This window comes from Strix uralensis, chromosome 5, assembly GCF_047716275.1.
Source record: "Strix uralensis isolate ZFMK-TIS-50842 chromosome 5, bStrUra1, whole genome shotgun sequence".
Taxonomy (NCBI): domain Eukaryota; kingdom Metazoa; phylum Chordata; class Aves; order Strigiformes; family Strigidae; genus Strix; species Strix uralensis.
The window spans coordinates 70,699,378-70,715,259 of NC_133976.1; the positions used below are offsets into that span (position 1 = coordinate 70,699,378).

A 15,882-nucleotide genomic window follows, 5' to 3' on the forward strand; every position below is an offset into this window, starting at 1 on the left:
CCCCTTGGCCACCCCCACACCTGCTGGGAGGAGGAGAGTCTTTCCACCTAACTCAGTTGCTTTGTCTAAGTACAGAGTATGAATTGTCCGTTGCTCATGCAGAGAGACACAGGCACCTCCAAGACAGAGTCAGATCTTAGGCTGGCTGAAATCTGTAAGATTAAGTGGGAGTGATCAGCAAAATCTTCATATAATTTCTTTTACGCTTACCTAAGATATGCTTTGAAGTTCAGCTCCATGAAGTTGCCTGTTTCTAGAAGACATATTCAAAAGGATGCAGGCATTCTCTAAAATGACTCAGACTGAAATGAAAGAGATCTGTTGTGCTCCTTCCCCTAGCTAACAAAAACTCCTGCTTTATGTATTCCGAAGTGAGAGATCTCTACCCCTGATGCAGATCGTCCATCAGAAAGGGGACAACGCACTGATCTGCGAAGCACGGTTTGAGAGTGGGAATTTGCAGAAGGTGGTCAAAGTGTAAGTGTCTAATCTTTTTTTCTTTTATTAAGGTGGAGTTATCAGAATTCTTATTATCAGCAGCCTGCTATCAGTTTCTGAGCAGGATGTGTTACTCTGGGTTTGTAACTTGTTTTACATTAGTCGAGTAAGCTTCAAGAGTATTTTCAGGTAGCCTTCACCTGAAATGGTGTAATAGCCATTCCATAGCACTGAATATTTTCTATAGGTGATAATCACCCACACAAACTCAACACCTTTTCTTAAGCACTTTCTTTTAAAGCATAATGTGGAGAATGTTTTTAGAAGTCCTAGTTATTAAAAGTCCTAAAGAAGACAGCAGTTGCATTATTGACACACTCAGTGAGATTAGGCATCTTTTCCTGGCAGCTGTGTAGACTTTGATTTATGACAGTGTAAATCGGATTTCCACCTGATTCTCTGCGGGATGCTTTGTCATGATAGTCCACATTATTTGACACTGCATCATACGACAGTGCTAACCAGCATCACAGCTCTTTGTCTTCTTTCTGCCTACAGCAATGAATTTGAGTACCAGCTGACCTTGCGCACCGACCTCTACACAAGCAGACACACGCAGTGGTACTACTTCCAAGTAAACAATATGCAGGCAGGGATGCCATATCGCTTCACTATTGTCAACTTTACCAGTGGCTTGTGGCTTGTGGCCACTGTTATGCTAAGAAACACAAGGTTGGCTGGCGAAGGACTGGAGATGAAATCAAGTATTACAAAAACAATGCAGGCCAAGGTAGACGTCAGTACTTCTCACTCACTTGGACGTTCCCGTTCCCTCATGACCAGGACACCTGCTACTTTGCCCACTGCTGTCCTTACACCTACTCCAACCTGCAGGAGTACCTGGTGGCCATCTCTAAAGATCCAGTGAAGTCCAAATTCTGCAAGATTCACATCTTGTGCCATTCACTGGCAGGAAACACAGTGTGTGTTTTAACTATCACCAGCCCCCCCAGAAGTGGCAAGGGCACCAAGAGGAAGGCTGTGATACTAACCGCAAGGGTGCATCCGGGAGAAACTAACAGTTCCTGGATAATGAAGGGCTTTCTGGATTACATTCTTGGTAATTCAGACAAAGCTCAACTCCTGCGGGACAATTTTGTCTTCAAAGTGGTACCCATGTTGAATCCAGATGGTGTGACTGTGGGAAATCACCGCTGCTCTTTAACTGGTCAGGACCTGAACCGCAAATATGGATCTAACATGAAAAAATTTTATCCTTCCATTTGGTATACCCGAAACATGATCAAAAGGTAACCTCATTTTCTTTCCCTTTAGAATAGATGATTTTCCTTTCCACTGTCTCTTTGTTAGTGTGACTTCTCTATGTCCCTTACTGTTGCAGTATTGTTTACATCTTTGCCCTGTACCCAACCCTTTCTGACCATTTTGTTTACATTCAGTTGCATTTCAGAGTGGGTTATTTTTTTCTTCAGTATTGTGCAGGTTTTCCTTTAATACACTTTCTCCATTTCTGGTAATAACTTGTATCTCCAAAGTAAAAGAGTTTTCATCAAAATGTTTTCAGCATATTTCTCCCCACTATCCTCTGCCAAAATCTACTTGTCAAATTCCTTATTTCTTTCATTTTCTTCTTTTCTGGCATACAACCATGTCCCAGAATGAAGCTGGGTTCAGAATAGATCCCAGATGTCTATTTGACAAGATTGCCAAGTTTGCTCTATGTTTTGCTACAAATATATTTGATTTCTTATGCAGACTTCCAGTCACAGACACATTGATACTCTGGATTTAAAAGTAAACCTTCAGGTATTAAACTAAACCTTCAGCTAGTAAACTAAATCCCTCTGGTTTAACTTCTGTAACAAATTAATACAAACAAGATTTTTGTGCAGAAAGCCAGTGTCAGTACATTTAATGTTTTTCATCTAGTTACAGCCTATTTTTAAGAAGATCTGTGTTCTTTCAAATGAAAGAACATCTCTCTGTCTTACTATATAGAGACAGCCCGCACTTGTGAGTGCCCTGTAATTAATACTAATTATGTCTGCTGATGTGCTACTGACCTTCAGTCTCATATTCAGCTACTGTCAGCTGAGACAGATACGTTTATTACTGCTTCCTTCTTCATTCCACCATGGATTTCCAACTTCTGCCCAGAGTAAAGCCCCAGGTGACATGCTGTGGTGCCATTGCATCTTCCCTGTAGAGCTCTGCTTTGACATGAATTGGGTGGTGCGGGTGTGGGTTGCTAAATACCAATGTGTCTACCTGCAAATTTTCCTTAAAAAGTTAATTAAGCAATAATACATTGCAGAATCTTGTCACATCATAAAAATTGATGTCTCCAGTTTGATAAAGGAAAGAATAATCGCTTCCATTTATGCTTCAGTCTCATAATTTTATAGCATCAACATTTTATAGCATCAGCATTTTATAGCATTCAACACCTACAATAGTGAAAGAGCAGCAGATAAGAATAGTGGGTTCCAGCTGTACAACATGCTCATGTATACATCTACAGAGCTGGATATATATAACTGAGCCTGAGAGTTAGAACAAACACATGGACAAAGGGTAATGATGCATACACTCATATCTTATTTCTGCGCAGTAACAAGTGTTTTATTCTGGAGGGAACTGAGCAGTTTGGCTTTCATCTAGCACACTAAAGGTTTAACTTAGAGCTCAGAATATAAAACTTTTATTGATTTCTTGTTCTTTAGGTTACACATGAGCTTCAGTGTAATGTATTAGACTAGTTTCTGAGGTGGAGAAAAAAACCCACTTCTAATAAAGTCTGTGTCATCCATATTACAGAGTGATGGGGGAACATGATGTTCTCCTGTATTGTGATATCCATGGTCACAACAGGAAACAAAATGTCTTCATGTATGGTTGTGAGAGAAAGCAGCAAGCAAAAGCACCATACATGCATCCACGTGTCTTCCCACTCCTGCTGAGCAAGAGCTGCCCAGATAAGGTAAGCAAATGTCTAGCTAGAAATGTTCTCACCTGAAAATTCAAGCACTGTCTGGGATCCCTAATTTTTTGTTAAGGTATCACATTTACTAAAAGACCACACTTCACCCAGTAAAATAATCTTCAATTGGCTACAACTAGAAATGGTACAAATATGAAATTTTAACTCCTTTGAAATTCCAGCACTCCAAAGAGTATCCTGCTGAACTGGGACATAAAGTTAGCATTTTTTGAAGATTTTTTAAAAGAATGAAGAAAAAAGGAATATCAAAGTAATATTATTTTAACAATGTCAAAAACTAACATTAAATATTGTGTACTCCTATATTAAATGCAGGTTTAAAATACAATATTGTAGAATTAAAAACAAACAAGTAAGCAAATAAGAAACTAAAGAAGAAAAATGTTTCTCCAGGTTGAATCCTTTTGAAAACTTATTTTGAAAATTCTGTCAAAATCACCATGTTTGTGTAAGATAGTTCAGGGAAAAAAAAGAAAAGGTTTAGTAGGAAATGATGGCTTTTAACATATGTCATTTTCCAGCAAAATCTGACTGCAATAAGCTTCTTTTGAACCAGAGAGGTTGCAAAGGCTCAGGAATAAAACAACACACAACCTAACCTACTAGATGTCATTGCATACTTGCAGCTAATGCCGTTTTCCTCCAATATCAATAATGAGGTGGTTGTGAGCTCCAGATCCATATGTATCAAACTGTTGGTCTATTAACTCATGAGAGAAGAGTTAGTCCAACTTTTTAGTAAATATGCATGTTCGTATATAACAGGATTTATGGTAACTCAGCTGGTCAGCTCTCTATATAGGATCATTCAGAACCAGTAAGTACAGCCACATAAAAAATTATTTGCAGACGTCTCAGAAATCCTTAGAGTAAAATAAGCTTTTAATCAAAGGCCTCGTATTTCACCTATATCTCCATTATATCAGTAATAAAAGTATGCTCTGAACTATGTTATGCAATATTCAAGTAGAGTGAAAACTCACAATTGTTTACCTCGTACATAAGATTTAAAAAAACATGCAGGGTTAAAATTAAATTATTGCATCTTCCTATTTACTTCAAAATCTAATGCTGTACCTGTTTTAAGTTCTCATTCCCAGACTGCTGTTTCAGGTCCAAAAGAGCAAAAAAGGCACAGGTCGAGTGGTAATGTGGAAGATGGACATCAACAACAGCTACACTTTGGAAGCCTCTATCTGTGGCTCTAAGTTGGGTGAGACAATTCCCTGTAGCTATGTAGTAGGAATCATCAAACAAGACCTTTACTTTTGTTTTTTCATGGAAAATGGTAGCTTAAGCTACCATCCCCTTGTTGGTGTTCTGTCTTATTGGGTAGACATGAATGATGATTTAAGAAAAGAGTTGAAAAAACCACTAAAACTAGGGCATTCACCTAGGAACCTTTCAGGCCACCGCTAGCATTATTGCATATGTGCAACAACATTAGTAGATGGCAAATTAAAAGCAGTAACTAAAGCCAGTTGTATTTTTAGGAAATTTTGTAATAGGTTATAGTTATAGTTAACCCCCTCTGAGTGGATAGATGTGTTCATATAGGCAGAATAATGATCTGTAATCATCTGTATAAAATTCTGACAGTCATAGACCTTCTAGCATCTGTCAGTGAAAGGTATGTCAGTTTGCAGTCAGCCACAATCCTGAAATATCACAGATACCTAGCAGTCAGCAGGATGACTGACATTTTTATTTCTGTCTTGCTCCTACTGATACTGCAGGCTGCAGACAAAGCACCCATTTCAATGTGAAGACTTGGAGTCAATAGGACAGCATTTCTGTGATGCTCTTTTGAACTGCTGTGTTCATAACAAGGAGGTAAGGGAAGTCCCCCCTAGGCTTTTCTCCTGCCTCAGTTCATCCACCTGTGACAAAGCATATACTCTATAGGGTTGTAGCAATAATGAAACTGATAATGGCTTTCTTTAAGCAGTAAACTAAATTTGTGGTGTTTGTTATTATTATCTGTGCCTGAAGGAACGTGAGAAAGTAGTGAAACAGCAAGCCAGGGTGAACTCCAAGGTCCTCAATTCTGATGTGTTAGACTGGGATTCCAGGTAACTTAGAACTATTCAGATATGCCATAATTTATTACATGTTTTCTGCACCTCATAAAGACTGCCAAAGTAAATGTTAGAAATATTACTAAAATTAGACTTGTAATTGTCACACTCTTTGATTTAACACTCCTTAAAAGATTGCATACAAATCTTGTATCCAAGCCTTAATAGCCAGTTCACTAGAAGTAGAGCTCTGTATCTACCCCAGGTGGCCTACCTGGGGAGAAATGAAACTGTGTTGGTACAGAGCTTGGTCTACTGCATCACTTAAATCAATATGCTTTTTTTCAGCCTTACCTTTTGCAGAGCAATCTAGCCACAATATAAGTTATATTGATTGGTTTTGTGTAAGTCTAATTTCGTTAACCATGGAAGATGCCAGTCTGATTCCATTTAGCCAAAGGGGCTAAGTTCAGGGTAACTGGTAGCAGTGCAAGAACCTGTACGCTGACCAAACAATACACCTGTTAAACATGATCAGCTCCTTCTGTGCTGACTGTGAGTGACTGCAAGATCAGTTGTGCAGGTGCTTTGTGAGAGGTGGACATTTATGTGTTATGAAGAGCTGTGGCCCTATGGTCATTTATTAGGGAATAAAACTTTTGTACATTTCTTTTTTGGGGAAACCAGAAGGTTGGATCTATCTCATCAAACTATGCCCAGAGTATAGAAATCAAGAGCTGAGCTTCACAACTGATGCTGAACTGCAAGGAAATAAAAAGAGACACAAGATCTTGATGCATTATCAGAGAACTAGGAGAAGGCTTGCTGGGAACAAAGAGAATGATGTTATGTGAGAGGATTTAGGAGGAGAGTGAGAAGGTGTGTGAAGCAGAACTAAAAGAAACCTAGGTAGAAGCAGGAGGTGCCATCTGGATAGATCACATCTCTTTCAATAACCAAGCTTTCTCTAAAACGATGATGCCCACTTTTTGCAGGTTAGATGTAGGTCTGTAAAATTAAAATGTGGATCTGGAAGACAGGCATGTGGAAAACACATTTATATCTCTACAACTAGGGCTACTACAGAAAACACCTGCTAATGGTGGGAATGAAGATTGCAAAATACTGTTTGCAGTCACCAAATTCAGAAATTAAACAAAACAATTCTCATCTTTCACAGCAGCCAAACTTCTGACACCCGATCTCCTGTGACCTTGTTGCACACCAGATAAAACTATGCACCAAGGTATGCCGTGACTTTTTCTTGTCTGTTTACATCTCTGTCCTGAATTCCACTGGGAAAGAATCACCAGAGTTTAACAGGCTCCATTTTGAAGAACCTTAGGATTAAGTCAGTCAGAATAGTAACTAACAAATCAATAGTCTGTACAGTCCAAATGAACAGTGCAGAGCAATAGTATTAATTTTCCCTATAGCTTAACCCAGATTGTCCAGAAGGTGGTGTTTTTGTTCCGGAAGAAAGTGGCTTTCTACCGGTCAGGTTCTGCAGTACAGCTGAGTAAGCAGACCTAGGGTCAGGGTGAGCAGGAGGAGGGCACCAGCTTTAAGCTCAAGAAGTATGATGCCCATGTGCACTGGCGTCAGCCATACTTTGCAGATACCCAGTTCAGGGTGTTCAGGAGTTGTGTTCTCCCCTCATGGATGCAGGCAAGTCATCACACTGCTGTTAAGTGCTGTCAGCATCAGACTACCCCATTGCCTACTTCTAAGCTCATAGGCAAATGTAGCCCCAGATCTAAGAAAGTGCTTTCACTGGAGGGCAATGAGACATTTTATTTTCCTGAAACCTGTATTTACATGTTTTGTGGAAAAGAATGGGTTGAAACATGGGTTTTGTCCTTGTTTACCTGGTGTTTATTTTTTTGGTGCTTGTGATTACCATATTACTTAAGACATTTCCTGTAGATAAGCAAAACAGACTTTTGTGAGTGTATTACTTTTAGAAAGCTTGTGGATGAATTTTAGCCAACAATAATAGTTCCTGTAAATTGTTGCTTCCTGTTTGTGACATAAATACAGTAAATAACCAACAACAAAAGGGGAAACTAGTACCAGGACTGTGTACTAAGAGTGTGTAAAACTGAAGTGGCCCCTGTAACACTTTGCAAAACATGCAGAAAGGCATTTCAGATGACTGGGCTGATTGACAAATTGCATGATTTGGAGTTTTAGATCTAGTTTCAGAGATGACAGTTTGAAACATGATGCAGTCAGATAAACACTGGTGAGTGCACTTGTGGTGAGGGAAGCTGCCACAGATCGCTTCATGTGCTCTGTCCCTCCCTGGAGGCATTTGTCCCTGGAGGAGTTACATGGAGCACACATGTTTGTGCGAAGTCCTACAGTTCCACTTAGTCCCACTGTCACCCAGAGTTTAAGCAAAGCTACTGGGTTTTGTATTTCGGGAAGGTGAAGTCCAGACAGACTTTCCACTCACCCAACCCACTCGGGGAGTAGTAGTTCTGATGGAAGGGCTGTGAGGGTGCTATTGACTTCTAATGTTTATCCACAGCTTGAAATTTCTTCCCCTATTCTGTTCGGTGCTAAAGAACCAAGCAGGAATTCCACAACTGATGCTATGGTATTTCCAGGACTATGTTGTTACAGAAGGTCAACCATAGTTGCATGAAAAATCTCTTTTGCACGATACAAGGACTGGCAGCAGAGGGTTGGTGAAAGTACGCAGGGGAGGGATGAGTATTGAGATATTTTTTCCTTAATGTACCCTCTGTCTTGTTTGTTCTTATAATGCTGCCTTTGGGATTGAGTTTATTTATATGTGAATGATAAATCCACATGGGCACATTTCCTGGTGCTGGATTTAAAAAAAAATATTCCTGAAAACTTTAGAATGAAAATGGTAAATGGACCCTAAAGTTAGTAGCATTTTCTGGTTAACACCAAGTATCCTGGACCTTTTACTACTTCTCAGCCCTTCATGCTTTCTTGCCCCACCTTCTCTCATCTAGCTGGCCAGTGCATGGGGGTGTGAGATGGGACTGACAGCTCTGAGGACTGGCAACTTGAGAAAAATTTATCTAAAGCTCTGAGCCTTTCCACGTCATTTGCTAAAAATAGCCTTGTTTGTGTCTAAACACTCATCATGCCAGTCAGTGGGATTGATTCCATTTTTTTCTGATGTCCATAAGCACTGTTTCAGTGTGGTCTATAAATGGTACATAAAAGCAAGGCAGGCAGGTTTGCCTGATGTGTGTGACTAAGCTGTAGATTGAGCAGGCTGCCACATAACTCTCATAACTGCTTATTGCAAAACATCTGTGCATGGTGTTCATCCCAGGGACTGGGATTAAAGGCCATACAATGAGATTTATCTAGATGACGTGAGAAATGTGGAACCCTGTTGGATAATTGTGATTTCAGGGGACTTTCAAGCTCAGAAAAATAATTGGAGGGGTGTAACACTGCTTTAGATAACTGAAGTCCAAACAAACACAGAAGACTACTGGAGAAAGTTAGGGTATTGTTTCTCGTCCTTTTAGTTTAATCTTTAAAACTGGTAGACTGGCCTGGTAATATACAAAAAAGAAACATCCAAGAGCCAAGAACGGCAGGGGTGCATTCCTAGAAACACTTGAGAATACAGGATCCACACAAGAGCATTTGTTAAAGCTTAATTACTTCAGGATCTCTACTAAATAATGCATTAGCATATTCCTCATCCCAACAGGCTTTTCACACGATGTGATGAGTCATTTAACAATCACTTTCTGTCCTCCCTTGTTTCCTCCTGCCACATTCCTTGCTGTGTATTCCTTCCACTTGTATACCTCTGATGTTCAGCCCCTGCTGTGACCTGGTTTAACACACTAATCTGATAGGAAGGAAACCCAGCAAAAAGAATGACATGGTTCTCTGCTGGGTTAATGAGTTAAATCAGGTCACACAGGATTTTTTTTTTTTTTTGGAGCATCAGAGTCAGTTTAAGCAATGGAGAAAAATACTAGCTAGGAGCAGGGACCAAAGTGGCAGAGTTTGGAGTGGGAGAGGCTGGACCAAGGACAAAGGAAGAGAGACTTTCTCCTTCAGTAGCAGGAAGCCCTTAGGAGATCTCAGCAGTCTGTGAAACCACAGCTTTAGGTGATTAGTCGAACCTCTCCATTTTAAAAGTGACTGCACTTTAGAAATTAGTCACTAATTTAATAAAGAGGAGTCTTCTGCAAGCAGAGATCCCTCTGGGTACTGAGCCTGTCCCATCATGTGTCTGTCTTAGGAGAGGATGAGCATGTTCAGGACTGAACACAGCTTTGGCCACCTAAGAGCCTGATTCTGTAAGGCTATGCCTGCCAATACCTATGAACACACATTGCAAAACTATTAGTTAAGTGGAGCTTCACTAGGTCCTGTTGTGTAATTTCTGTGCTGAAACATAGACAAAGGCATCTTTCATGCAATGAAAATGTATGAATTGCATCTTTCATGCAATGAATTAAAGTGCTTTTGCTGAGTGTATACTAGGAGCAAAACACGTCAGAGTGATACCATTGCTGTGTAAAGAAAGAAAATAACAACAGTTTATCAAATGAGTTTGAAAGAACAGTACATCACAACTCCTGCAAGAAGTTTCTTTTGTTCTTTTCCCAAGTGGATCTACTTCAGTGACTAATTAAGGTTATTAGATCAAAAGACTTACCAAATTTCTGTGGTTGTTCTCAATGGAAGTTCTTAAAGGCATTTGAAAAAGGTGAATAGCAAGGAATATCACAGGTTCAGTAGAGTTTTTGACAGAAATTCATGCTGGAGCTGTATGTACCCCTCAAAGGCACTTTGCTGATGTTCAGCCTAGAAAACTATATGGCCCCCAGGTGTAAAATAGGAACACTGTTATTGTTGCCTAGAGAAAGCAAACTGTCATTCAGAAAGAAGTCACATTAATATTGTGATGGGTGATATTCTTTTTATGTACATAAACATCATAATGCTGGCTGCTTTATTAATGTTTCATTGGTTCGATAGGTAGAACAGTACTTCCCAAACTTTTTGCATTTTATGCCAGTCTTTCTTTTCAGAAGCCCCAACAGCGGAAAAACAGAGCAGTGGCAATTAATACTACTGAGAAAGCATGGCTGTCCAGGTTCCCAGACTAAAAATAAACAAGCGATATTGAGCAGGAAGTGAGGTTCCTTGTCAATATGATATGTTTGTGTCCAGGTTCATAAATATTTGCTGTACAGAACAGCATAAGGAATTCAATCTTGAGCAGCTTGCTTGCATGTGTTCCTTCTGGCATTGTGATGATCATGTTTATTTGCAACTAGTTTGGGGTTTTTTTATTTTGTAACTATAATATTCCCTCATGAATTAAAATGGTTACATACTATTTTCTGTGCAGAAAAAAACCCAAAACATCAGGAAAACATTTTCACAGCATTGCTAAGAACAGAAGTCATAAAAGCAAAAATGTATTTTTCATCCCAGTAGAAACATGTTGTGCTCTTTTTTTCTGACTGAAAACTGATATATGACAACTTAATTCAACTACTGTAACTTTAGACAAAAAATTTTGTCACCAAAAGCTGCTGACCTAGAATGCCCATTGCTCTTTATTGTCTGTTTAATCTATGAATCAACACCAACATGTCTGGGGCAGGAAAAAAATGGTAAAATTATGTCTCATGAAAATATTTTTTGATACATTTAGATCTTTCTGTCAAGGAATATGCCTTGGAGCTGGAGATTATACCAGCTGTTCTTCAGTATCCGAAACTACTAACACTTCACTCCCTCAGCTGGACCTGTTTCACTTCCTAGTTTCATTGAACAAGATTTTTACCAAGTCCATTAAACATTTTCTGTTGAGTTTTCCAGTCCAGTAGAGTGCTGTGAAGAGGAGAGAAGGGGAAAGGTCACAGGACGCTCTAGGGAAACAGGCAATAATTTTTTTAATTAACTTGGGGTCATTACCAAGCCCCAGCTCTGAAATACTTGTGCTGGCAATATCTGTAAAGCTGCATCATGCCCCTTCCTACCATTCAGAGTGTGAATTCCACTGGGAAAGAATCACCAGAGTTTAACAGGCTCCATTTTGAAGAACCTTAGGATTAAGTCAGTCAGAATAGTACTCAGCATTAGCTGGCCTAGCAATTACCATGAGATTAAGTCTACTAAAGCGTCATTGTTAGAACAGTTGGTATAAAATCTAATCTTTTTTAAAAACATGACTTCTCCATTATTGCTGTTCGGCATCCTACGTAACTGTTCGGAAAATGTGAGCCTCATTGTAGTTGACAAACACTTAAAAATCCTAGGTTAAAATGGTGGAGTCTAATGTTATGTTCCTACTTCCATGAAAAGGAGTTTAACAAGTAGTTTTTATAATGCTGAGCACCCAACAGCTTGCAAAGTGAACACAAGTTGATGAGTTTTCTGAGTTTTTGAAAATCAGGCCAAATACCAAATGTCTAGCTTGCCTTCTGGTTAAAAAAAAAAAAAAAAAAAAAAAGGAAAAGCCTGATCTTTACATGTTAACTGTTTTCCCACTAGTTACTGAACCTTTACCAAGCTTCCCCTGTCCTAATCTGGTGTACAGTCCTTGAACAAGCCATGAAGTGCCTTATCATAAAGATGGTAATACCTTCTTTTTGTCATTGTATCTTTTGGAACTTAATAATATTAATAATTTGTTCATGTTTCTATTCTGTTTCACAGACTCAAGGCATTGAAACTCAAGATAAGATATTTCAGGTACTTGACCCAGTGAAAAAAGGTAAACTTTATATGTATCTTTAATTCTTAAAAGTGCAATAAGCCATTTTTTTTTCTATAATCTCAAACCTCATTAAAGAGTCCTTTGGCTGGGATTTCAGTCAGTCCCAGCATTTGGAAGAGCTCATTTTTCTTTAGTTTAAACTGTCTTCACATTATTACACTCTGCTTTACTGATTGGGAACAGTCTCACTGGAGAAAAACTGAACCTGAGGCAAATTCCAGAGAGGTGAAAAAATATTTGTTCCTATTGGCAGTAGGGCACACACATTTGTAATAATGTGATGATTTGGTACAGAGAGACTAGAGGAGAAACATTCATTGAAGTGAAACAATGCAGCCCAAATCCTATGGAAAATTTGGATCAACCGAAACTTTTTGGTTTCAGTGCAGACAAAATGAAAGAACCAATATGGAGGCTAAGGAAGCAGAACAAGAGGACTTGTGTGATTGCAAGCACAAGGAAATCTGGGAAAGATTTAAGTGTCAAAGTGAACAAGTAGCTCAACATGAGTTATCTTCATACTGTGCCACAAGGACAAATAGAGTTTTTGCCTGTGTGAAAATAGGAGAGAAAAGCCATCTTGACTTCAGACTAACACTAAATTACTTTGACTACTTCTGGTGTCATCATTATTTTAAAGAATGTTTAAAAAAAGAAGAATGCAAAAGAGAACCCATTAAAGTATGTGAGAACTGGAGACAACCTCTTGTTGTGACACTTAAGAGAATTCAACCACTTTATGATGAAATGAGACTTTATGGGATGAAAATTGTCTCCTAAAATACAAGGATATTCTTCAGTAGAGTATCTGAAAGTAGCAGAGATAGCTTCAGTCCATGAAAAGAAAGCATGAGAAGCTGTGACTGGAATTGATGACAGACAAGCTTGCATTAGAAATAAGAGATGCATGTTTTGGCAGGGAGTCAGAACACCCATTACTGCAAACTCCAGGAGATGTAGGGGGTTCTCTGTCCTGCTTCAGTAAAACACACAGTCCAACAGGGCCCACAGAAAACTGAATGAAACTGCTAGCCTATTTTTCATGGTAGGTGAAAGAGTTATGAAATGATCTGTGGTTCCTTCAGGCCTTAAAAATCTGGTTTTCATAAACTTATAATTTTGATGTTTCACATTAAAACAGAATAGGCTTTTTACAGTAATGTAGAGTTTATTCCATCCAGGAGTTTAAGGTTAGGGTTTGGTAGAGTTTTAATAGAAAACATTGCTGTGGACTGAGTACTGAAAAGCAATGGGATTTGTTATGCTTAGTGTCAGACTTTGGGCTTCACAGATACCCACAAAGCCATGAAACAGCCCACTATCAAGCATACAAAATCAACAAGGTAATCTGTGAAGAAAGTATCAAAGTAGAAATGTCCTGAATAGAAAGCTACCTGCCCTCATCCCACAGTGCCATAAGTCAGCATTCATTGATTTTAGCCATTATTATAATTTTTATTTATTTCAATAAACACCGTCGAGCAGTGTTAATTACAACATTGTGTCACATTTCTTAGATTCTTACAGCATACATTATTGGCAAAATTTTGCAAAGCTAATAAACATTTCTTTTCAGTTTTGACATCTCCTACACAGTTAAACAAGCCTCATGAAATATTGTGAGAATTGCAAAAAGTAAAAAAAAAGAGTTCTTCTCATTGATATAAGTGCTTTAAAATCTTTTCCAGATGTGATGTCAGCAAATTATACAGAACAGTACTTCAGCCATTGTTTTCATGAGCAGAGATCTAGAATTCCTGAGTAAGGACTGGATGGGAAATAATTAAAGTAGTCATACATATTATGTGTGTTTTAATATAGATCTGTGAGTTTTACAGATTCATAGGGAGCTATCACAGATCAGTTAAACAGTGGAATGTGAGAACATATTCTCTGTCTACATTAAGGATACTGGAATTTATTCTCAGGACGATCCTTATTCATGTGATTTTCACACTTTGGGTGCTGAAAAATCTAACAATGTCATGCTGTAGAGATACGTTTTAGTAATGACTTTGAGTTTGGTTCTGAATTCCTGTCTTGTTTTTCTCAGACATGCACCCAGAGCTATTCTACCTTATGACTACTTTGGTTTTGTCTTGGAGAACTTAACCAGAAAAAAATAAAGTATCATGGGAGCTAGAAAACTAACAGATGAGTATCTGGTTTGTGAAAGGGTTTGTAGGAAGGATGTGCCTGTGATAGGAGAGGACTGGATTCATTGATTCGCAGGAGGGGATCCTGTTTTCTTAGTCTATTTTTTGAAACTATGTAAATAAAACTGGAAGGTTTTCCTGTGTTTTGCCTTCCCTACTTTATTTTGGCCAGGTGTGTTAAATATTATTAATGATGTTCAGCATCAACTATATAAAGTACCTCTTTGTTGAGAATAAAAGGAGCTTCAAAATGTTGTAAATATTATTTGTGTCCAAGGGACATGCCTCCCCACACACTGTCAGACCTGGTTCATCTCACCAGTTGATCATGGGCCTTACCTGGTAGTTTGCTGCCTCACTGTACCCTGCAGATGAGGAATCTGCAGTGCAGCACTAAAGCCAGCTGCAGCTAACCTGGTCCACGGCCAGCTGGCAAGATGCATCTGCCGGGTCAGGTCATGCTGAGAGAGTGGGCAGGGCCTGGGCTGCAGCAGTGATTTTGCCCCTTGAGGAGATGTGGTCTTCACCTGCTGTCAGTGCCGGGGCTGTGCCTGTCACACCAGCCAACACGCTGGAGATCCAAGTCTTTAGAAAGAAGATACATGAGCCACCTGCAGTATGGAGGGAGAGGTGAAGTTAAAAGTGACTCTCCCTCTGCCAACCTGAGTCTGGGCACGAATCATTACAGCTGTAATTAGCTTCTGTGGGACAGGCAGTCCAGTTAAATACAGTTTAAGTACAGTTTAAGTAACGGTACAGTTGAGTACATTTAAGTGTTATGTCTGCTAAGAGCTTGCCTGCCAAAGACGAGATTAATAAAGAATGCATTTGTAAATGCTTTTGTAATCTTGGGTGACATTAAAGCACTTTCTTCCCCAGCTGCAGCTGTTTGTGCCTAGTTACTGTGTACCCAGGGTAAAAGTGTCACAGATCATGTTCTTCTAGGCTTTCCTGACATTGACATTGCTTAGAGGAAGGGGAAAAAAAAAATACAAAAGCTGACTTTTAATACTTTGTTACTGTGGTTTTTAGGTCCAACTGGAGTACTATCTCACAGCCTGTAAAACACTTGATATCAGCTTTTCCTCCCTCCTACTGCTCTTTGGGAGGTGTCTTATCAGCAGGGTGTGTAGTGAAGGCAGGTGCTAGATATGTACCTGAGAGGAAACAATTTCTAGCCCAAAGGTTGCTGTCACTCAGGTACTTTCATCTCACCTGCACTGGACACCTGTTCAGCTGCTGCCTGAATGCAGTGGCACCACCACTCAGGAGGCTGCCACACTACTTAACTTCCAGCTTTCCTGGGTACTAGCACTGCTCATGTCCCAGGGCACCTTGCTCTGACACAGCCAGCCACCCTCCAGTGAGCACTAGCAGCTGCGCAGCTCAAGAACACGTATCAGCTGTCAAGATCAGTTGGGTGGCACCAGCTCTTCTCTTCCTCTCCCTCTCATGTTGATTGACCAGTGGGGCTCAACATAGTATTCGTGCTCTGGAGAT

General features: G+C 39.5%; 2 protein-coding genes across 2 annotated transcripts in view; one reads left to right on the forward strand and one right to left on the reverse strand.

Moving 5' to 3' along the window:
- The first annotated feature begins 78 nt into the window (after positions 1–78).
- On the forward strand, positions 79–14,779 carry LOC141944150 (cytosolic carboxypeptidase 3-like). Its single transcript, XM_074870258.1, is given in 16 exon segments — positions 79–164; positions 373–477; positions 997–1,133; positions 1,136–1,748; positions 3,277–3,439; positions 4,548–4,563; positions 4,566–4,673; positions 5,197–5,223; positions 5,226–5,293; positions 5,453–5,532; positions 6,659–6,672; positions 6,675–6,744; positions 10,850–10,919; positions 12,166–12,223; positions 13,150–13,182; positions 14,754–14,779. Coding segments are annotated over 16 exon segments (1,674 nt in total).
- The window catches only part of LOC141944152 (uncharacterized), a 75,162-nt gene continuing 73,293 nt past the window's right edge, over positions 14,014–15,882 (reverse strand). The window contains exon 10 of the mRNA XM_074870259.1: positions 14,014–14,993. Within this exon, the coding sequence (XP_074726360.1) occupies positions 14,906–14,993 (88 nt within the window). The 3' untranslated portion in view covers positions 14,014–14,905. The remainder of the gene's footprint in view (positions 14,994–15,882) is intronic.